Source organism: Nycticebus coucang, chromosome 14, assembly GCF_027406575.1.
Source record: "Nycticebus coucang isolate mNycCou1 chromosome 14, mNycCou1.pri, whole genome shotgun sequence".
Classification (NCBI taxonomy): domain Eukaryota; kingdom Metazoa; phylum Chordata; class Mammalia; order Primates; family Lorisidae; genus Nycticebus; species Nycticebus coucang.
Genome location: NC_069793.1, coordinates 56,774,983 through 56,799,254, shown reverse-complemented (window position 1 = coordinate 56,799,254; position 24,272 = coordinate 56,774,983). Strand labels below are relative to the sequence as shown.

Here is a 24,272-nt window from a genome sequence, read left to right as displayed (position 1 = left end):
TCAGAACCTCTGGGACACTGCAAAGGCAGTTCTAAGAGGGAAATTTATAGCACTGCAAGCCTTCCTCAAGAGAACGGAAAGAGAGGAAGTTAACAACTTAATGGGACATCTCACGCAACTGGAAAAGGAAGAACATTCCAACCCCAAACCCAGTAGAAGAAAAGAAATAACCAAAATTAGAGCAGAATTAAATGAAATTGAAAACAAAAGAATAATACAACAGATCAATAAATCAAAAAGCTGGTTTTTTGAAAAGGTCAATAAAATAGATAAACCTCTGGCCAACCTAATGAGGAAAAAAAGAGTAAAATCTCTAATATCATCAATCAGAAACAACAAAGACGAAATAACCACAGACTCATCAGAAATCCAAAAAATCCTTAATGAATATTACAAGAAACTTTATTCTCAGAAATATGAAAATCTGAAGGAAATAGACCGATACTTGGAAGCACGCCACCTTCCAAGACTTAACCAGAATCAAGTGGAAATGTTGAACAGACCCATATCAAGTTCAGAAATAGCATCAACTATACAAAACCTCCCTAAAAAGAAAAGCCCGGGACCAGATGGTTTCACGTCAGAATTCTACCAAACCTTTAAAGAGGAATTAGTACCTATATTACTCAACCTGTTCCAAAATGTAGAAAAAGAAGGAAGACTACCCAACACGTTCTATGATGCAAATATCACCCTGATCCCCAAACCAGGAAAAGACCCAACAAGAAAAGAAAATTATAGACCAATATCACTAATGAATATAGATGCAAAAATATTCAACAAGATCCTAACAAACAGAATCCAGCAACACATCAAACAAATTATACATCATGACCAAGTCGGTTTTATCCCAGGGTCTCAAGGCTGGTTCAATATACGTAAATCTATAAATGTAATTCAGCACATAAACAAATTAAAAAACAAAGACCATATGATTCTCTCAATTGATGCAGAAAAAGCTTTTGATAATATCCAGCATCCCTTCATGATCAGAACACTCAAGAAAATTGGTCTAGAAGGGACTTTTCTTAAACTGATAGAGGCTATCTACAGCAAACCCACAGCCAATATCATATTGAATGGAGTTAAATTGGAATCATTTCCACTCAGATCAGGAACCAGACAAGGCTGCCCATTGTCTCCATTGCTTTTCAACATTGTAATGGAAGTTTTAGCCACCGCAATTAGGGAAGAAAAGGCGATCAAGGGTATCCATATAGGGTCAGAAGAGATCAAACTCTCGCTCTTCTCAGATGATATGATTGTGTATCTGGAAAACACTAGGGACTCTACTACAAAACTCCTAGAAGTGATCAAGGAATACAGCAACGTCTCAGGTTACAAAATCAACATTCATAAATCGGTAGCCTTTATATACACCAACAACAGTCAAATTGAAAAAGCAGTTAAGGACTCTATCCCATTCACAGTAGTGCCAAAGAAGATGAAATATTTGGGAATTTACCTAACAAAAGACGTGAAAGATCTCTATAAAGAGAACTATGAAACTCTAAGAAAAGAAATAGCTGAAAATGTTAACAAATGGAAAAACATACCATGCTCATGGCTAGGAAGAATCAACATTATCAAAATGTCCATACTACCCAAAGCAATATATAATTTCAACGCACTCCCTATTAAAGCTCCACTGTCATATTTTAAAGATCTTGGAAAAACATTACTTCATTTTATATGGAATCAGAAAAAACCTCGAATAGCCAAGACATTACTCAGAAATAAAAACAAAACAGGAGGAATCACACTACCAGACCTCAGACTTTACTACAAATCGATAGTGATCAAAACAGCATGGTATTGGCACAAAAACAGAGAAGTAGATATCTGGAACAGAATAGAGAACCAAGAGATGAATCCAGCTACTTACCGCTATTTGATTTTTGACAAGCCAATTAAAAACATTCAGTGGGGAAAAGATTCCCTATTTAACAAATGGTGCTGGGTGAACTGGCTGGCAACCTGCAGAAGACTGAAATTGGACCCACACCTTTCACCATTAACTAAGATAGACTCTCATTGGATTAAAGATTTAAACTTAAGACATGAAACTATAAAAATACTAGAGGAGAATGCAGGGAAAACCCTTGAAGAAATTGGTCTGGGTGAGTATTTCATGAGGAGAACCCCCCGGGCAATTGAAGCAGCTTCAAAAATACACTACTGGGACTTGATCAAACTAAAAAGCTTCTGCACAGCTAAGAACACAGTAAGCAGAGCAAGCAGACAGCCCTCAGAATGGGAGAAGATATTTGCAGGGTATAACTCTGACAAAGGTTTAATAACCAGAATCCACAGAGAACTCAAATGCATCAGCAAGAAAAAAACAAGGGATCCCATCGCAGGCTGGGCAAGGGATTTGAAGAGAAACTTCTCTGAAGAAGACAGGCGCACGGCCTTCAGACATATGAAAAAATGCTCATCATCTTTAATCATCAGAGAAATGCAAATCAAAACTACTCTGAGATATCATCTAACTCCAATGAGACTAGCCTATATCACAAAATCTCAAGACCAGAGATGTTGGCGTGGATGCGGAGAAAAGGGAACACTTCTGCACTGCTGGTGGGAATGCAAATTAATACATTCCTTTTGGAAAGATATATGGAGAACACTCAGAGATCTAAAAATAGATCTGCCATTCAATCCTGTAATTCCTCTGCTGGGCATATACCCAGAAGACCAAAAATCACAACATAACAAAGATATTTGTACCAGAATGTTTATTGCAGCCCAATTCATAATAGCTAAGTCATGGAAAAAGCCCAAGTGCCCATCGATCCACGAATGGATTAATAAATTGTGGTATATGTATACCATGGAATACTATGCAGCCTTAAAGAAAGATGGAGACTTTACCTCTTTCATGTTTACATGGATGGAGCTGGAACATATTCTTCTTAGTAAAGTATCCCAAGAATGGAAGAAAAAGTACCCAATGTACTCAGCCCTACTATGAAACTAATTTGGGGCTCTCACATGAAAGCTATAACCCAGCTACAACTTAACAATAGGGGGAAGTGGGAAAGGGGGGGGTGGGTAGAGGGAGGGGAATCGGTGGGATCACACCTGTGGTGCATATTACAGGGGTATTTGCGAAACTTGGTAAATGTAGAATGTAAAGGTTTTGGCACAGTAACTGAGATAACGCCGGAAAGGCTATGTTAACCACTGTGATAAAAATGTGTCAAATGGTTTATGAAGTGAGTGTATGATGCCCCATAATCATATCATTGTATACAGTTATGGTTTAATAAAAAAAAAATAATAATAATAAGAGGAAGGGAAACCGCCCCGGCGGCAGGTATGGGGAAGCATCATTTGCCTTGTGGCAAAATGGAAATTAGACAGATATAAACATTCAAATCGTGTCAAGGGAAAAAAAAGCAAACGCTGAAAATTCCTTATCCCTGAATTACTGGGAGATTTTAGCCTTTATTCTTTTCTGCTTTAAGAAATATTTTATATAATGCCGCCAGAGGGCCAGTAAGGGAAATAGTAATTATGTTTAAACAGCCACCATTTCACTAACATGAAATATTTGTACAGGCTCTTAAACATGAAGTTAAGTGCCAGAGGCTATTTTCATTGTTTAATGTATTAAGTAAATAAAAATGTATCTAAGATGTGGACATACAAAAAAAAAAAAAAAAGAATATGGGGAAGGGGGAGAGGGAGGGAAGAGAGAGGGAGGATGGGCGGAGGGAGGGTGATTGGTAGGATTACACCTGCGGTGCATCTTACAAGGGTACATGTGAAACTTAGTAAATGTAGAATATAAATGTCTTAACACAATAACTAAGAAAATGCCAGGAAGGCGATGTTAACCAGTGTGATGAAAATGTGTCAAACGGTCTATAAAACCAGTGTATGGTGCCCCACGATGGCATTAATGTACACAGCTATGATTTAATAATAAAAAAAAAATAAAATTTAAAATAAATAAATGAAAGAGCAATGCTCAGAAGGATAAGCAACATGACATGACAAAGACCCTGGAAGATGGCGGAGACAACATTAAAAAGCAAGTTTACTTGAATTTTGCCACATGTTCCTGGTGTTTCCAATATGCAGTCTTGCCTGTCACTTCAATTATATTTTATGCACAATGAAAAAGCAATGGCATTTAATGTACACTTATATGTATCATTTCTAACCCATTAGAAAGTTGCTATTACATCCCACACAAAAGGTGTGGACATGCACATAATACCAATATAAACACTTTTGTTTATACCTGCTGTAGCTACACACCAAATCCACACCAAGTGGCATTGATTTCCATCTGGTGGAGCCTTTGGTCTGTCATTCCAAATACAGCCTTTCTCTCTCCCTTTTTAAAGCATACATACACCAAATTCTTTACCTACATTGCCGCAGACATGGGGTTGCACTGATTACTCTCATCTATAAGGAAAGACTTGATGCGCAATTGGGAAGTATGTGTTTGGCTCACTATTGTTAGTGCCTTTAAGGTCAACATCAGCTTTTAAGCCAAGGTCCCTAATTCACAGAGGACCTAGTCAATGACTGAGAAAGAATCTACTATGTCCCACCCACACAAGGTACCTCTGATAGACTGTCCAGAGCTCCCCATTGCTTCCAGGAGACTTAGCAAGTCCTTCTTGGCAGTCAGAGGGCTCCTCCTGCCAAGTCTCTTTCAGCTCCTTTTCTGTCCCAGGTGTCTGCACTGCTGACTCCATCTTAGCATCTGCTTCCTAGAAACCTCAACCAGCACCCAGAGTACTCAAAGTTGTTGGTGAAAGTAGGCAGTAAAAAATAGGATTTAGAGACTGGATCTGTAGGACCAATTGGCCATGAGGATTCCCATCCCAAATGGTATGTGGAGTGCAGACAACTCCTGGCACAACATGGCAATTCAGTGGTCAAGATTTCAGGAATAGTGACTTGGAATTATGTATCATGGAGGGAAATATATTGGCGAATGCAATATTCAGGCATTTAAATGTCTAGGGGCAGTGAAAGGATGATAGTCATAGGATAATGTTTTTTTAGTTCCTATACTTTGGATATTTGACTCTTCTAACCTCGTGTCAAAATTTTATCCCTGTTGTTGGAGGTAGAACCTAACTAGAAATCTGTGGATCGTGGGAACAGATCCCTCCTGAATTGATTAAAGCCTTGGGGGTGGGTGAGTTCACTGAGAGAGTTCCTTTTCTGTTAGTTCCCTCCACAGCTGGTTGCTAAAAAGAGCCTTGCTCCTCCCACTCTTTCTTGTTTCCTCTCTCACCATGTGGTCCTACACCCTGGCTCCCCCTCTTCTTCCAACATGAGCAAATTCAGAATGATGCCCTCACCAGATGCAGATGCCAGAACCAGGCTTCTTATACAGGTAAAAGATCTGTGAGTCAAAGAAACCTCTTACCTTTATAAATTACCCAGCCTCAGGTAATCCTTTATAACAATACACATGGACTAACATACTGCTAAATTGCACTGATGTGCAGACAGACAGCAAGAGATAAGTTCCACTGAAAAATCATTGCCAACAAACTGTGAGAGGAGAGAGCCTTTCAGTGGGTCAGGAAGACCCACTCACAATGGGCAAGGAAAAACAGCTGAAGATCTAATTCAGGATTAGTCACAGGGACAAACTTCAAAATAGCTGCATGCTTAAGAAAGGGTGATATACTAATACAAACTTGGAGCTGCAGTTGGGAGAAATCTAAAGTCTTGCCATGTGAGATGGAATTTCTGGGTGGATGCCCCCAAAGATTTTTACTTTCAAGATACACATACCCTTTGATACATGAGAGGTGACACAACCCACCCCAACCCACATAGGTATAGAAGATTATAAACTGATATGAAGATCTTAGCCAAAAGACTGAGAGGTGCTGTGTAGAAGACTATAGAAGAGGTGCCCCCAAAGGTTTTTACATACACCCTTTGATATAGCAGAGGTGACACAACCCACCACAACCCATGTAAGTACAGAAGATTATAAACTGATAAGAAGAGAGACTATACTTGATCTTAGCCAAAAGAATAAGAGGTTCTGTGTAGAAGACTATAGAAGGGGTGCCCCCTTAGGAACTGCCTTCACTCCTGTCCTCAACACAAGGTCTATAAATAAGGACTGTCACAGCACAGCACAGCCAGGGACACACTGTGCCACTCAACGGATTTAAGACACTTACCACAATGTAGCTGCAAGAACTAGCATAGCAGGGCAGCACCTGTGGCTCAAAGGAGAAGGGTGCCGGCCCCATTTACCAGAGGTGGTGGGTTCAAACCCAGCCCCGGCCAAAAACTGCAAAAAAAAAAAAAAAAGAACTAGCATAGCTGCACACCTGCACTTTTAGGGACCAGGGGGAAACTCGTGGTACTGAATTCTGAGTGTGCTGGACCAAGAAGCTGGTAAACAAGACTAGGTCAGTCAGAGTTCATTGACTCAAACAAAGACAGGAAGTTGGAAGCCAGGAGGTCTAGGGTAGAAGCATGTTGATGGTCACATGGCATGAGCATGAAGGTCTTTGTAGCCCACAAAAACACACAATCAATAGATAAAATGATTGAGGCAGTTGAATTTAGCCTCCATCTCCCAGAGGCCATCCTGGTGTTTGTATGATGCCCAAAAAAAACAAAGTGGCCTAACAGCAGAGATAAAGACTTTACTAGAGGCCAAACAATATGGACTCCCATTGACCAAGGCCAATCAAATTTACTAGTGATATTTTTAGACTGAATTGTGTCCGTCCATCACATATGTTGAAATTCAAACCCCCAGCATATTGTAACATAACTATATTTGGATATGTAGTCTTAAAATAGAAAGTTAATGTTAAATGAGGTGGCAAGGGTAGGGCCCTATTCCTAGAAGAACAAGAGACACCAGGGGTGATTTCACAATAAGGAAAGGCCATGAGAGTACACAGCAAAAAGGGGGCCATCTGCAAACCAAGGAGAGAGACCTAGAGGAATCCAGTCCCCCTGGTGTAGTAGACTCACACTTCCAGTCTCTAGGGCTCTGAGAAAATAAGTTTCCATTGTGTAAATCACCCATTCTGAAGTATTTTATTATGGCAGACCTAGAAACTTATGCAGGACAGTTTCTATCTCCTCAAGAAAAAAAAAAATCCAAAATCAATAAATAACCCAAATACAAAGACACCTACAAACATTTACAATTAATGTAATCTAATGTGTAATTGTAATTCCTTAAACATAAATTCAATCAATCCTATATGAATTGAAATAATACCCAAGAAATAATTCAGATGATATCTCAAAGTAGTTTTGATTTGCATTTCAGGGAACACTTCTGCACTGCTGGTGGGAATGCAAATTAATACATTCCTTTTGGAAAGATATATGGAGAACACTCAAAGATCTAAAAATAGATCTGCCATTCAATCCTGTAATTCCTCTGCTGGGCATATACTCAGAAGACCAAAAATCACAACATAACAAAGATATTTGTACCAGAATGTTTATTGCAGCCCAATTCATAATAGCTAAGTCATGGAAAAAGCCCAAGTGCCCATCGATCCACGAATGGATTAATAAATTGTGGTATATGTATACCATGGAATACTATGCAGCCTTAAAGAAAGATGGAGACTTTACCTCTTTCATGTTTACATGGATGGAGCTGGAACATATTCTTCTTAGGTAAAGTATCCCAAGAATGGAAGAAAAAATACCCAATGTACACAGCCCTACTATGAAACTAATTTGGGACTCTCACATGAAAGCTATAACCCAGCTACAACTTAACAATAGGGGGAAGTGGGAAAGGGGGGGTGGGTAGAGGGAGGGGAATCGGTGGGATCACACCTGTGGTGCATATTACAGGGGTATTTGCGAAACTTGGTAAATGTAGAATGTAAATGTTTTGGCACAGTAACTGAGATAACGCCGGAAAGGCTATGTTAACCATTGTGATAAAAATGTGTCAAATGGTTTATGAAGTGAGTGTATGATGCCCCATAATCATATCATTGTATACAGTTATGATTTAATAAAAAAAAATATATTAATAAAAAAAAGAAATAATTCAGACATTAACCCATTTTTTAAATGTAATAAAGACTAGGTGAAATTAAGTTGGCATTTATTAAACTATCACAAACTCAAAAAAGTTCTAGATATCAGAAAGCTACATGTATGCAAGACCTATCCATAAATAATATGCAAAAATTATGAGATCCCCCAGCATTTTGCAGATATGTACAGATATCTTAACTAATATCACTGTCACTTTACACAGACTATTTTTATTTGTCATATAAATTTGTATTACTGCCTTTTTCAATAACAATGACTTCGACCAATCAATTGATGATTTTATAATCACCAATAAATTAAAATTTATCCCATCATTTTGTCCTCCACTCAATATTATTGTTAAATAGTCCTAAAGTTATTCGATGATATTTTCTTCTCTAGCTAAATTTCACAATAAATTATAATAAAAATAAAACACATAATACCAATTTTGTCAAAACTTCTTAATGAACAAGGCAATTCTCCTTAAAAATTCTTCCTCGGATGTGGAGGCACATGCCTATACCTCCAGCTACTTGAGACACTGAGAGGGAAGCTCATTTGAACCCAGGGAAATAAAGCTGTAATATGGTACGATCATGCCTATAAATAGCCATTGTACTCCAGCCTGGGCAACATAACAAGACATTATCTAAAAAACTAAATTACTAGTTAAATTACTAGTAATTACTAGTAATTACTAAATTACTCATTATCTGTCTTCTTGCCTGCCTGCATTCAAACAGCAAGTAGCACAAAAAAATATAAAAACACAGCCATCTCCAAAAATTTAAACCACAGCGAGCCCTCCACTATCAACAGTCAGGAATTAAATATACTGTTGCTTCATAAACACACAGTTTTGAGACTTGAAAGTTTGACACCCCCAAAATTGCTTATATTGTATTTCAATTATATACATTTCTTTTTTTACTGAGTCTGACTTTGTTGCCCAGCCTAGAATGCCATGGCCTCAGCCTAGCTCCTACCATCCTCAAACTCCTGAGCTCAAGCACTGAAGCTGCCTCAGCTTCCCAAGTAACTGCTAGAGATACCCCCCACACCCACCCCATTTTTCTGTATTTAATAGAGATGGATTCTTGCTTTATTCGGATTGGTCTCCAACTCCTGAACTCAAGCAATCTTCCCACCTTCACCTCCCAGAGTGCTAGAATTATAAGCATGATTCACCAGGCCCAGCCTTCAATTGAGTAAGATTTTATATCTACAAATAGATAAAGATAGACAGACAGATGATTGATGGTAGGTAGGTAGATAGATGGATGGATAGATAGATAGATAGATCCAAAGGTTACAATTTTTTTTTTTTTAGTTTGACAATCTTTTTTATTGTTTCAGGTTCACTGAGAGTACAAAGAATTAAGTTACACTGTTTGCATTTGTTAGATAAAGTCCCTCTTATAATTGTGTCCCGCCCCCAAGAGGTATGTCATACACTGTAACCCCTGCCCTCTCTCGTGCCCTCTCCCCACTCCCTCATTCCCCCACCCCCCACCTTGAATTGATTTGAGTTTTTCTCTTATGTGGGTATGTAGCAGTGGTTCTCAACCTTCCTAATGCCACTGCCCTTTAATACAGTTCCTGTAAGTCACAACCCACAGGTTGAGAACTGCTGTTAGAGGATATGAATTTCTTTCACAAAAGTCTTGTTCTCATGTTTTCAGTTGACAATCAGCCCAAGACCATCCAATGACTATGGATCACTACTCAGCTTCAAACACAAAGAAAATGTGGATGACTTCTCTAACCTTGGGGAGGTATTCAGAACCTCCCAAAAGGAGGGGAATTCAAGATTTCAAACTACTCTTACTATGCATATTATAAGGGGAATAAGACACTAGATGTTCCCTAAATACTAAAGTTACTCCTAACCCTGAAATATTGGAAATCCATAACAAACATTTCATAGTTATCGTCCCAGAAAACAGTCCCTATAGCCGACTATATTTCCCTGTAGAAAGAGGCCCATAATCATGGAATCAAACTGATAAAACCAACCACTACCTTTCAGATCTCCCAACACTCTCTGTGACATTTTCTCTTTGCCTGAGTCCCCTGACCATCCCATACCCTGAGTCTGCTCCAAGCTAACATCTTCCCACAGACCATTCTCTATTAACAGAAACAGAATTTGTTAAGCACCTACTCTGTCCCAGGCACTCTCTTAGGCAGGTGGTACACAGTGCTGAACAAATTCATACAGTCACTATCCTCGTACAGCTAATTATTAAACGTGGTGGTCAAACAATGAACATGTCACACATTTAAAAGTATGAAGAAAGTTCAAGCTGATAACCCCCTTAGATGGGAAAAGAGAGAGATGGGATTTACAAGGAGTACTTGACATTAACCAGGCAACTATAAATGAAGAATCACAAAGAATGTGGAAGCAGTCTTTTATTTCAGGGTGAAGTTACCTATTTCAGACTTATCCACGGTCCTCTTGTGAAAAGATTGAGCAGTAGCTCCTTTCATATCTCCAAGTCATGCTTATGGTCTGGAGCTTAGAATTAGGATACACCTCTTGATCAACTTGATTGGCAGAGGGACCCCCAATTATCTTCCACATAAATCTCCTCTACTTTATCTTCATTCCTTCATTCTCCCACTATTCTATTCTGCAAGCATGAAATATTCAAATGTTGCAACAGGTAAAGCTATTAGTTCTGGAAAAAGCCACTGAGTTAGTAACCTGACCCAAGGACCATAGAAAATAGGCACAAGTAACTAATTATGTTTGTTTTTCACAATACACAAGATGCATCATTTGTTCTTCCTACAATAAGGGTCTGGGGAGCCTTGGCCTACAAATGGAAATTTAACAAGGCTCCACCAAAGTGGTCTATAAGTATAAAAAATGCTATGAGGTGAGATTTCAGGAAAATTTCCATGTAGTTCTCTGGTCACCAATATTGGATATTGGGAAAGTACCTAGAAAAATCCCCTTTTGGATTACAATCTGTGTGAGTCCATGAAGTAGAACCATTGTACAGCCCCAAAATAGATGCACATTTTTTACTTTTTCATGGAACAGATTTTCACCCCAGAAATAAAAACTTCATCAATCTATGTGTTGGTCTCTTGAAGATGTACCTTGTTACCAAAGCACAGTGGCCTTCTACTTAATCTGAAGCAGCTACAATAATTTTGCAAAGTAACTCTGCAATATCTATTAAGATTTATAAGCACGTGTACTATGTCTTAACAGTCCCACTTTAACAAATATATCACACATGTATAAAGATATCAGTACACATGAACATATGCAACAAAGGGTCTATTCAAGCAATGTCTTAATGACAATAATTCCGTAATGATGTGGAACTTCATAATAGAGAAGCGGATGAATAGACTGTTGAATGATATGTTATGAGAACTCATGTATCTACTGAAAACAAATGACAGAAATATTTTACTGAAATGGAAGAATCCCTGAAATGCTTTGAAACTTGGAAAACCAAAAGAATTAAACACATTCACATCATAAATGAAATAGCTTTTTATCATTTCTTAAATTTAATGTACAATAGGGTATTAGCCAAATATTATATACCTACTGAACCACAGTTAGACTACATGTAAAAACACTTTTCTTTGCCACATTTTTATCAAAGCCCTTTTCATCTCATTATTTCTCAAACTGTAGATAAGTGGATTCAGCAGAGGTGTAAGCAGTGAGTAGGCCAATGACATCAGTTTCTTGGTTTCTGGTGAGTAGCCAGATTTGGGTTGCAAATAAGTCATGTTGGCCGTGCCATAGAAGAGGGTCACAGATGTGAGATGAGAGGCACAGGTGGAAAAGGCCTTTTGCCTTCCAGTGGTTGATGGCATCTTCAAGATGGCATAAAGAATTCTAATATAAGATAAGAGTATCAACAAGAAAGGAATCACAACATTCAAAATGGTACCTATGAAGGCATATATTTCAAACAAAAATGTGTCTGCACATGCAAGATCTAGCACTGCTGGAGTTTCACAAGATATATGATTAATTTCACTGGGGCCACAGAAGGGAAAGCTAAATACCCATGTGGTCTCCATAGTAGCCCCCAAGATCCCTGAGACCCATGAGAACATTACTAATGTCATGAAAACTCTTTTGTTCATAATCACTGGGTACTTCAGAGGATGGCAAATTGCAGCAAATCGGTCATAAGCCATCGCCCCCAGGAGAAAACATTCTGTCCCACCAAAAAGAAGAATGAAATACATCTGTGCAAAACAGCTCGCAAAAGACATCACTATTTTCTCAGTAGAGAGGACCACCAGCATTTCAGGCATGATAACCGCACTGAAACACACTTCCACCACAGATAAGTTCAGGAGGAACAGGTATATAGGAACGTGGAGACTCTTCTCCAGGGAGATGACGACTATAATGATGGTATTTCCCATCAGGGTCACCAGGTAAATAATCAAGAAAACCCCAAAGAGTGGCTCTTGGAGTTCAGGAAAAGTAGAAAAGCCCAGGAGAATGAATTCAACCACAGAGCTTTGATTTTGCCTTTTCATTTTCAGTTAGTGGAGCCCTACATTCATTTTATGAACATAGTATGTAAAGTCTATAACAAAGTCACAGACCAGTTTCCAGAAATTCATGCCAGAAATCAGAAGCGGAGCTCATTCTGTCAGAAATTGATTTGGCAATTTTGGAGAATGGCAAATTTCTTGGAATAATGAATCTTTTGCCTAGAATGGGAAAGGTGAGGAATTCTTGCTCAGAAATATTATTTGATAAGTACTAAGTAATATCAAAGTTCTATTTCAATTTGTACACTCTGTGGTTTGAAAATTAAACATAATCTTAATGTAAATAAAATATAACCAAGATTCCATTCTCAAGCCACAGTTGAGCATCATATCCATGTTCCTCAATTTTAAATAAGTTTAGAACTTAAGACTACAAAAAATAAAGTATTAAAAACTAGATTAAAAACATACTTCAAAATTTTGATGATAACTGAAAAATTCAAAGTCCCAGCAAATATTCATTATGCTCAGTGCCTGTCTATAATGATAACATGTGATGACACTGTAGAAACACATAAAGGGGTTGTGGTTTAGATGAATCTGTCCTATGTAATCTGTGGCTTATGTGAAAGGGCTTCAAGCTTGCTTACTTCTGCCCACTTGGATCTAGCTGATCATATTGGATTGGCACAGATAGAAAATTTTTAAAGCTATTTCTCTATGCCTCATCCTAGTGATCTAGATAACATATGAAAAACACCATTTTTTTGGTCATTGCCACATTGAAATTTAAAAGTTTCCACACTATTTCTCTCTGTGTTTCTTCTATTCCCTGGACTCCCTTTTCACTTCATAAAGTTCATTTACATATTCAGTAGGATGATTTACTATTCAAAACACTACTTGACCATTTTCTAGACTTTGTATGCTCAGGCAAACATGTCCCCCCAAACCCCACCAGAGGACTAACCATACTGCATAAAATAGCTTCTGATCCTGTAACCAGTACTTTATATGTCCTATTCTTTTATTTTTTTTTTTTTTTGCAGTTTTTGGCTGGGGCTGGGTTTGAACCCGCCACCTCCAGCATATGGGGCTGGCGCCCTACCCCTTTGAGCCACAGGCACCACCCTATATGTCCTATTCTTATACTCTCTATATCTTTTTCTATTATCCCCAACTGATTTAAATATGTATTTTCACTTAAATGTATTTGCATTTGCACATATACATTATCTCACTAAATGTGTACAATATCTCACTTAAATATGAACAAGTGGGGAAAGATTAAGCTTTCTTCTTTGTTATATATACAATGCTTATAACTGTCTCTTCTACTTAAGAATTGCTAAATCGAGACAGGTTGCATAAATGAAAAAAAATATTACAAAAATAAACATTATATCTATACCAGAATGCCTGAAACAAAACTAAATAATGCAACTATGTTGCATTATTATGCAACATAATTCTGAAGAAGAAGTAAAAACAAGTGATTTAGAAATTTAAATGGAGGAAGGATTAATTCTGGAAGAGAAGGGAGAAAACCACCATCCAAGGATACCCTAGGTACGATAGTCATTAGCTGGGAGGAAGAAAGCATTAGGACGAGGGCTGACTTGCCCAACTCAAAAGGTGATTGATGACAACATAGAACTGGACTGGAGGTGTACTTGGTGGGATATTTTGAAAACCAGAGAAAATTCTTCATGGGCGATGAGGATGCCAGGAGGACAGACAGACACCAGCAAGCTAAAGATGTACAACAGTGACTTGAGTGGAGATCTGTCAAAAATGAGCAAAGAGTAGAAGACAAGTTGATTTCTTCCTGAGTTAGGCCATAGTCACGTGTTAAAATCAAATGCCCAAATTCACCATAATTATTATGTTCTGGATGTCAAAGAATGTCCTAAAATTAGTGAAATATGCTCAACAGGGTCAATTTATTTCCAACCCATTTATAATGGAGAAAAGAAAGAAGAAATATGTATTCAGTCCCAAATACAATAGACCTCCATAGTTGAACATTTCCCTACATTGACTACCTCCGAAGTTGAACTAATTTCAATAACCAGACATGCACCACACTATGTATCTATACAGCAGCCCTAGTTCCTTAAGTTGACCACCTCCTTATTTTGACCAGTTTGCTACAACCCCTTGGGTAGTCAACTTACAGAAATTATACTTTACATAAAAGTGGGTAGGTTTTGAAAATGAGAAAATATGGTGTACCATATAAAAAATAGAAAATTTTATAGAACTGGGTAAAGCATGTAATGGAACAAAATTATCATGAGTGGTGAGAAAAACCTGACCATGGATGCTCCATCTTTACTCTGCAATTAGGAAGATCCTAATTGTGTCTTGGAAAACTCACTGATCTGTAATGTTTAGGAAGATTCCATAGCTTTAAGCCTCTTGATGAACACAAGTAAGTGTTGGACTTCTTGACTAAGTTTCCTCCCTTCAGTTGCAAACTTCCAACATTTGATGTTAGTCCATGCAAAATACTTATACCTCTAATTACCACCTGAACTTTTCTCTGAAAAGAAATTGATTATCATCAAATCAAAAGTCACCTACTTCAAATCTTTCAGATGTTCTGAGCAATTCCTGAGCCTGACACATCACTTCAGCAGCATTTTCAATTATTAATGTGGAGACCTATAAGTGGGAAAACAACCGACCAGCACAAGGCAGAATTTACACTCATTTCTTATCTATTGACTCTGTTCTTTGATTTTCATGCTACTTTATCAGAAGCTTAATCAAAAGTAACCTTTTCATGAATACAGCTTAGTGATTCAGTTCACTGCTTCCATAACATTATATGTTATAGAATCATGTAGAATCATGTGCCCTGGAGAATCCCTCCCTGAAGAACATGAGGAATTACCTCATACAAACCTTCCTGTATTGGATAAAGAGGATTGAACTTGGCCTCTCAGGTGAGAAAGGTCAAGAGCACACACTTGAAGCCCCACTTCTTCCAAGATCTTTGGAGAATGAGCTCCCCTTCACACGAGAGACTCAATTCCACCATGACAACTCCCATAGGAGATGAAGGCAGAGGCTGAACAAATGTTGTCAGTAGGAAGAGAAGAGAAGGGTGGAGAGGGTGTGAGCAAAAACAAATGACCTAGAATTTGATAGAACAGAATACACAGTTTGTGCAATGGTGGTAAATAAGTTAAGGAAATTAGATTGAAGCCTCTTTGTAGAAAGCTTGAATGCTCCCTCATTCCAGCACAGTTATCCTTTTGAGAAGAAATACAGTCCCCGAAAAAATTGAGAACAAATGACAATGCTGTTAATTTGATACACAGACCCTTTGAACTTGGAGTCAAAATATTTGGACTGATTTGTATGACTTTGAACACATCACTGAACTTTCTGGCTCAAGGACTTTCTCTGTAAAATAAAGATGATGGCATTAATGAATCAGGGGATTCAGTGCTCAACATAAACTGACCTGAGCAAGGAAGGAGACCACAGCCTCTGACTAAGGGAAGTGCAGAGCTGAGCGAGTCCACAGGATTAGGGTTATCCCAGATGCAGACAATGTGCGCAGACCGAGGTTCTTCTTTTCTTCTCATCTCTGTGTTCCTGGGGCAGGTCCTATTCTCAAGGACACTCTCTCATCCTGGTGACAATAAGACTGCCAGCAGCACTTACGAATATATTCTCCCTAACCTATGTGCAGTGGGAAATATACCAGTGATACAGAGGAAAGGGGGTTTCATTACAGAATCCATTCCAAGGACCCCTCCCATATAATTCATCATGGTGGGATTCCATGCTCATGCATGAACCAGTCACATGCCCCGGAGACAGGAAAAGTTCCATTTATCTTCACCCATTCCAAAAGTTGTCTACTTGCTTTGTCAATTGTGTCCTTAGCTGCACAGGAACTTTGTACCTTGATCAGGTGCCAATATTTATTTTGGTCTTTGCTACAATTACCAGTGGTATCTTTTTCATAATTTCCTTCCCAAAGTGGATGTCATAAAGAGTTTTTCCCACACTTTCTTCTAGATATTTTATTGTTTTGTGTTTTACATTTAAATCTTTTATCCAGCATGAGTTAATTTTTGTTAAGTGGTGAGAGGTGCAGGTCCAGTCTTTTACATTATAGCACTGTTTGTTAAGTTGGAATTCTTTTCCCCAATGTATGATTTTGTTTCGTTCATTGAAGATCACACAGCAATATGTGGTTGGTTTCACCTCTACATTCTGTTCCATAGAGATCTATCTCTATTTTTTTTATTAGATCATAACCATGTACATTATTGCTTTTATGTGCTGACTCTATATACAATCTAGAATGTTCACATCAAACTGGTCAGCACGTTATTCACCTCACTTATTCAATTGTAGTGTTTAGACATTTATACTCTACTGTTAACATATTTGACATGTATGCTTGCAATATACACAGTAGATGAGGTCCCACCAAATACCCTCCCTCCACTCATCTCCCACCTCCCCTCCTCTCACCCTCCTCTTCACTCCTTCTTTCTGGGCTACAGTTGTGTTTCATCTTTCATATGAAAGTGTGGGTGGTTATATATTGATTTCATAATGGTATTGCATACATTGGGTAGTTTTTTTCCATTCTTGAGATACTTTACTAAGAAGAATATGATCCAGCTCCATCCATGTGAACATAAAAGAGATGAAGTCTCCATCTTTTATGGCTGCATAATATTCCATGGTATACATATACCACAGTTTGTTAATCCATTCATGGGTCGATGGGCACTTGGGCTACTTCCAAGACTTGGCAATTGTGAATTGGGCAGAAATAAACATTCTTGTGCAAATGTTGTAGTGTGATTTTTGGTCATCTGGATAAATACTTAGTAGAGAAATTGGAGGTATATCTCTACTTTTATGCCAAGACCATGCTGTTGTGATCTTTATAGACTTGTAGTATAATCTGAAGTCTGGAATCATGTTGCCTCCAGATTTGTTTTTACTACTAAGAATTGCCTTGGCTACATGGGTTTTTTCCTGATTGTATGTAGAACAAAGAACTATTTTTTTGACTTCTTCAAAGTATGATGTTACCATATTTATGAGGTTTGCATTAAATCTGTAGATTGCTTTGGGTAGTATAGACATTTTAACAATATTGATTCTCCCCAGCCAAAAGCATGGTATGTTTTTCCATTTCTTAATACCTTCTTCTATTTAGTTTCTTTGGGTTTCATAATTCTCTCTGTAGAGACCCTTCACCTCCTTTGTTAGATGTATTCCCAGATATTCATTTTCATGACAGCTACCTTGAAGGGTATTGTGTCCTTGATTTGCTTCTCAGCATGATTGTTATTGGTGTATATAAGGGCTATTGGACATTTATTTTATACCCTGTGACATGCCCTATTTATTATCACTTCTAGGAGTTTCATGGTTGACTCTCTGGGTTTTTCTTTTTTCTTTTTCCTTTTTAGATTATACACGGGTTTCAAGCACATGACACAATAATAATATTGAATATTTATTGAGTGCTCATCATGAAGCAGCTCTGCACTAAACTTTTCATTCATTACTACTTCATTTAATCTTATATCATCCCCAATGAAGTAAAATGCATTTTCACATTTAATAAAAAAAAACATAGACAATGAACACCTTGCTTAGAGTCACACTGTCACTAACAAACAGAACCAAGATTCGCATCTAAAGCCTGCACTCCTAATATCTATCTTAGACATGTGTGTTCATACCAAATATGAGCTTTTCCTTTAAGAATTGTACCATTTCTCTGAATGAATAATTTACCTTGGATGCATTATTTATTTGATATAGTGGATGGTTTTGCCTGCATGCTCTATTTACTGACAATTTGTCTTGAAACCACAAAACCCTGGGGGATTTTTTGTTGTTTGTTTTCTTTTTCTTGGAGGGGGGGTCTAAGTATAAGACCATATCAGCAGGAATAAGTGAGAGTTTGACCTCCTATGTCCCTGTTTGATGCCCTTAATATCCTTCTCTTGCTTGCTCAAACTACAGCATGCGGGCCACATGAGGCAGTGTGATTGTATTTGTTCCTGTTTTGTTTTTTTACTTCAAAATAAGATATGTGCAGTGTGCATAGGAATTTGTTCATAGTTTTTTTTGTTTGTTTGTTTTTTTAACTATAGTCAGGCCCTCCAAAGGTCTGAGGGACAGTGAACCTTCAGGGACCTCTGAAGCATTGGCTAGGATTTTCAACACTATGTTGAATAATAGTCTACATAGAAGACATCCTTGTCTGGTTCCAGTTTGAAGTGAAAAAGCTTTCAGTTTTACTTCATTCAGTATGATTTGGCTGTGCATTTCTCATAGATGACTTCAACCTGATTAAGAAATGAACCACCCATGCCTACATTCTTAAGTGTTCTTGTTAGAATAGGATGCTGAATTTTGTTGAATATTTTTTCTGCATCTATTGAGAGGCTCATATGTTCTTTCATTTTGCTTCTATTTATGTGGTGAACTACATTTATAGATTTACATATGTTAAACCAACCTTGCATCCCTGGAATAAAGCCTACTTGATCATGATGCTTTTTTAATATGTAGAAGTATTCTATTTGCTAGGATTTTGTTGAGTATCTTTGCATTGATATTTATTAGTGAAATTTCATCTGTAGTTGTCCTTTTTAGTTGGATCCTTTCCCGGTTTTGGTATCAGGGTGCTGTTTGCTTCCTAGAATGTGTTGGAAGGAGTGCTTTGTTACTCAGTGTTTCTAAATAGTTTTTGAAACATAGGTATAGAGCATGTCTTTGCAAATTTGACAAAATACTGGTGTGAAGCCCTGTAGTCCAGGGCTTTTATTATTGGGAACTTTTTTACTGCTTCTTCAATTTTGGTGCTTGATATTGGTCTGTTCAGGAGATCTATTACTTCTTGCTTAAGCTTAAGGAGGTTGTGTGATTCCAGGTATTGATCCATTACCTCCACATTGTCAAATTTCTGGGCATAGAGTTTTTTGTACTAATCAAAGACAATCTTTTGTGTATCCATTGTTATTTCCCCTTTTTTCAATTATGTTTGAATTATTAGAGATCTTACTTTGCTGTTTATAGTTAACTTGGCCAAAGGTTTATCAATTTTGTTTATCTTTTTGAAGCATCAACTATTTGTTTTGTTAATTTTTTGAATGATTCTTTTGCTTTCAATTTCATTTATTTCTGATTTAATTTTCTTTATTTTGTTTCTTCTGCTATTTTGGGGATTGGATTGTTCTTCCTTTTCCATCACCTTGAGATGATTCATTAGGTTGTTCATATGTACTCTTTTTTTTTGCACATAGGCATCTAATGAAATTAATTTCTCTATTAGAACTTCTTAGCCGTATCTCATAGATTTTGGTTTTGGAAGCTCATGGCTTCATTGTTGTTATGTTCAGGGAATCTAATGATGTCCTTCTTTATCTCCTCATTGACCCAGCTGTCATATAGCATAAGGTGTTGAGTTGACTTAGTGTGGGATAAGTTTTTTGTTGGAGGTGACTTCTATTTTTACTCCTTTATGGTCTGAAAAGGAACAAGGTATTATTTCATTTATTCTAATTTTGTTGAGGTTTTATTTGTGTCCAAGGATATGATCTATTTCAGAATATGATCCATGAGCTGACAAGATGGTGTGTTCTGTATATTTTTATTAAAGCATATTGTTCCAGGGTCACATTTAAGTCCCTCATTTCTTTCCTTAGTTCTGTTCAGAGCATCTCTCTAATTCTGTCAGAGAGGTGTTGAAGTCCTCAGCTCTTATGGTGTTGTAAGTATCAAGTTGTTCAGAACAATTAAGGTTTGCTTTATAAATCTGGGAGCATTTAAATTGGGTGCATAAATATTTAGAATTAAAATGTCCACTTGTACTATTCCCTTGAGCAGTATACAGCAGGCACCTTTGTCTTTCTTTACTTTTGCCACTTTAAATCCACTTGTATCTAAAATTAAATAGTGACCCCTTCTTTCTTCTGATCTCCATTTGCCATAAATATTGTTTTCCAACGCTTAACCTTAAGACTGTTTTGTTCTTAGAGATTAGATGTATCTCCTGCAGATAGCATATAGTTGCTTTTGTGCTTTTTTTTTTTTATCCAGTTAGCCAGCCTGTGCCTCTTCAGTGGGGAATTCAAGATATTTACATTTATTGAGAGACTTAATAAGTATGGTGTAGTTCTGTTTCTCTTATTGTGTGAAAGACCATTGCCTAGTTTTATCCCTTGCACCACTGTGGAAGCTAGGTTTTGTTCATTAGTTTCTGGGTATCTTCTTTGCTGGTGGCCACTGTTATGCTCAGTGTGAAGAATGGGTCAGAGTATTTCCTGCAAAGTTGTTCTTGTTGTGGTGAATTCCTCAATGATTGCACGTCAATAAAAGATTTTATTTCTCCATTGAATATGAAACTTAGTTTAGCAGGATACAGAATTCTGGGGTGAACATCATTTGTTTAAGAAGGTTAAAGGTAGATGATCATCCTCTTCTGGCTTGAAATGGCTTTTCAGCCGAAAAGTCCATTTTTATTCTGATGGATCTGCCCCTATAAGTCAACTGGCACTTACTCCTGGCTACTGGCAGGATTTTCTCTTTAATTTTGACCTTTGCCAATTTCATTACCATGTGTCTAGGAGATGCTTTTTTTACATTGAGATGAACCAGGCTATCCATCTAAAAGGAGTGTATTAGAATCCTTGGTGATGCTTGGCAAATTTTTGGTTATGATATCCTCCAGTAGGGCTCCCATATATTTGGGTCTCTCTTCTTCTCTTTCAGGGACACCTATAATTCATGTATGTGCACTTCATGAACTCCCATAATTCTTTAAGATATTCCTCTTCTTTTACTACCTTCTTTTCTGCCTTTTTAGATGCCTGAGTTAGCTTAAGAGGTGTATCTCTTATAGTCATTCTTCCTCATGGTTTAATTGATTGTTGATAGTTTCTACTACATCTTTAAGTTACTTAAATGATTCCTTGTAATATATCCCTTCTAATTTCATCATGTTGTTCATTCATTTCTTGGGTCAGTTTTTGTATTTCCTTTTGGCTATTGTCTACTTCCCTTCAACTCCCTTCATCATTTTTGCCATCCATCCTCTAAATCCCCTTTCCATCATTTTCATAATTTCTTTATAGGTGGGATCTTCTGTCACAGCTGCCTCATGACCCCTGGGGGTGGGGATGTTGATCTGTTCTGATTTTTCATGTTGTCAGAATTTTTTGTTGCTTCCTCTTCATGTGTGTTTTCTTCTTGTTTGCTTCCTTCCCCTTCTTTCTCCTCTCTCTTCATCCTTCTCCTTAATTTTCCTTGTCTTTATGCTTGCATATTAAAGCATCCTCCTTTGGATGCTGAGGCAGGATAATTGCCAGAAATTTGATGTTGCACTGAGCTGCCATTGGGCCACTAAACTCCAATCCAGGTGAACCCATTAACCACTGGGCAAGAGACATGAGCAGAATCTTTTCCTAGGAGAACAGCTGAATAGTCAAAAAAGCACACAAAAAATGCTCATCAACCCTAATCATCAGTGAAATGCAAATCAAAACCACTTTGAGTATTCCTAGCCCAGTGAGAATAGCCCACATCACATGGTCCTAAAGGTGCAGGGTAATAGACTTCAGGCCTATTCTATAGGAACAAAATAAACTGAAAGCTTCTAAAAAAACTGATAGACACTGAATAAAATAAAATTTCTTCAAAGTAGTAATAGAAAATTACTGTCCCTATAAAATTCCATCAGCACCTAAATTCTCTGTGGACCAGCTGTAACCCTGGAGGATGGAACAATGATCTGGCCACTTGCTTTACCACTACCCCTGCCTGGGTATTGTTGTCCTATCCTAGCAGTCCATCTGTCATTCAGTGCCCCATTGCATTCAAGTCTATATGTTCTTAAGCATTTTTATCGGGAAAGGATGCTGTATTTTTTCAAATGCTTTTTCTTATCTCTTTTGAAAGAACCATATTGTCTTTATTTTTGCTTCCATTTATGTAGTGAATAAAATTTATCTGTGTATGATGAATGAGCATTGCATCCCTCAGATAAGTAAACCTGATAATGATGTATTATTTACTTTTGTATGTGTAGCTGAATACTGTTTGCTAGAATTTTACTGAGAATTTTTGCATCACTATTGATTAATGATATTGGTCTGTAGTTTCCTTTTTTTTTTTTTTTGTAGTTTCCTTTTTTGTTAAGTCCTTTCCTGTATTAGGTATCAGGGTGGCATTTGCTTCATAGAAGAATTCATGGAAGCTTCTTTCCTTCTCAATGTTTTGGAATAGATTCTGCAATACAGGTCAAATTTCTTCTTTGAAGGTTTGGTAGAATCTGACAATATTCTAAACCAAAATTTATAAGAAACTCTAGCAAATCAACAAGAAAAGAGCAAACAATCCCGTTAATCATTGATTAAGAGATGTGAGTAGAATCTTTTCCCAAGAGGACAGAAGAATGACCAAAAAGCACATGAAAAGTGTTCATAAACCATAATCATCAGTGACATGCAAATCAAAACTACTTTGAGATATAATCTAGACTTGGTGGGAATAGCCCAAGATCCCAAAAGTGCAGATGCTGTCATGGATATGGAGAGATAGAAACATTTATGCATTATTGGCAAGATTGCAAACTAATTTAGCCCTTTTGGAAATAAGTATGGAAAATATTCAAAAAGCTAAAAGTAGATCTTCTATTTGATTCTGCAATCCCATTACTAGATATCTACCAAAAATATAAATCATTTTGTCATAAGGACCTTTGCACTCAAATGTATAGAAGCTCAGTTCATAATCAGAAAGAGTTGAAACAACACAAGTACCCATCCACACATGAATGGATTAAGGAACCATGATGTATGTATACCATGGACTACTATTCAGACATAAAAAAAAAAAGATAATTTACATCTCTTATATTTACCTGGATGAATTTGAAGAACACTCTCCTAAGTAAAGTATCCCAAAAATTGAAAAGCAGAGACATGGAGAACAAGATGGTGGCCGAGTAATAGCTTCCCTGCAACTGGGCACCATGAGTCTGGGGAGATAAGACTCCAGGCATCTCTGGCTGGTGGGATCTGCCTATAATCATCCCTTTGAGGATACATGGAGTCAGAGAGAGATTTCTGGACCCTAAGAAGAGGACAAAAACAGTGGAAAACTGGCAAGTGGTCACATGTGTTTGATCAGCCTAATCCTGGGGGCAGCTGTAAGTACAGCAGCAGCAAAACTGCAAATGAGAAAGGCCTTACCTGTGAATTGTTTCAGTGTTTTTGGACTTGGCACTCAGTTGAACTGCCTTGCGGAGAGCTTGAGCAGGAGTGTGGAGAAATTTGGGTGTTATCTAGGGCCCCAGACTGAGCCGCTGAGCCAGACGGAACTAATAGTATTTGTCTGCGGGCTGCAGGGAGCCATTGTGAAAGAACTGCCCCAGCAAGCTCTGCCCTCAGGGTCGCAGAGAAAGGATCAGGCAGGAGCTGGTAACCTAGTGACTAAGCAGCCTAAAGGTGGGGACTGAGCTGCCTTACAGCCTTAACCCTCAGGGGCAGAGTGAGACCAGTTTGGCCCACTGAGTAAGTGGATAGCCACTTCAGCAGCCATCCCAGTGACAAGCACTTTCCTGGGAAAGTTCTGCTTAGCCAAGTTTAGAAGATTAAAGTGTCTTTTAAGAGGGCTGAAGAGAGATTTAGGGTGTCCACCACGTGGGGTTTGAGAAATCGGTGGAGGCCTCCAGTTGTATCAGCATTGTGATTAAT

At 37.8% G+C, this 24,272-nt stretch overlaps 1 protein-coding gene across 1 annotated transcript; it reads right to left on the bottom strand.

Annotated features, from left to right (window-relative positions):
• Positions 1 to 11,613: 11,613 nt before the first annotated feature.
• On the bottom strand, positions 11,614 to 12,558 carry LOC128565907 (olfactory receptor 10A3-like). The gene has a single exon (XM_053562698.1). The coding sequence runs from the start codon at positions 12,556 to 12,558 to the stop codon at positions 11,614 to 11,616; it is 945 nt and encodes a 314-aa protein (XP_053418673.1).
• Between the last annotated feature and the right edge of the window lie 11,714 nt (positions 12,559 to 24,272).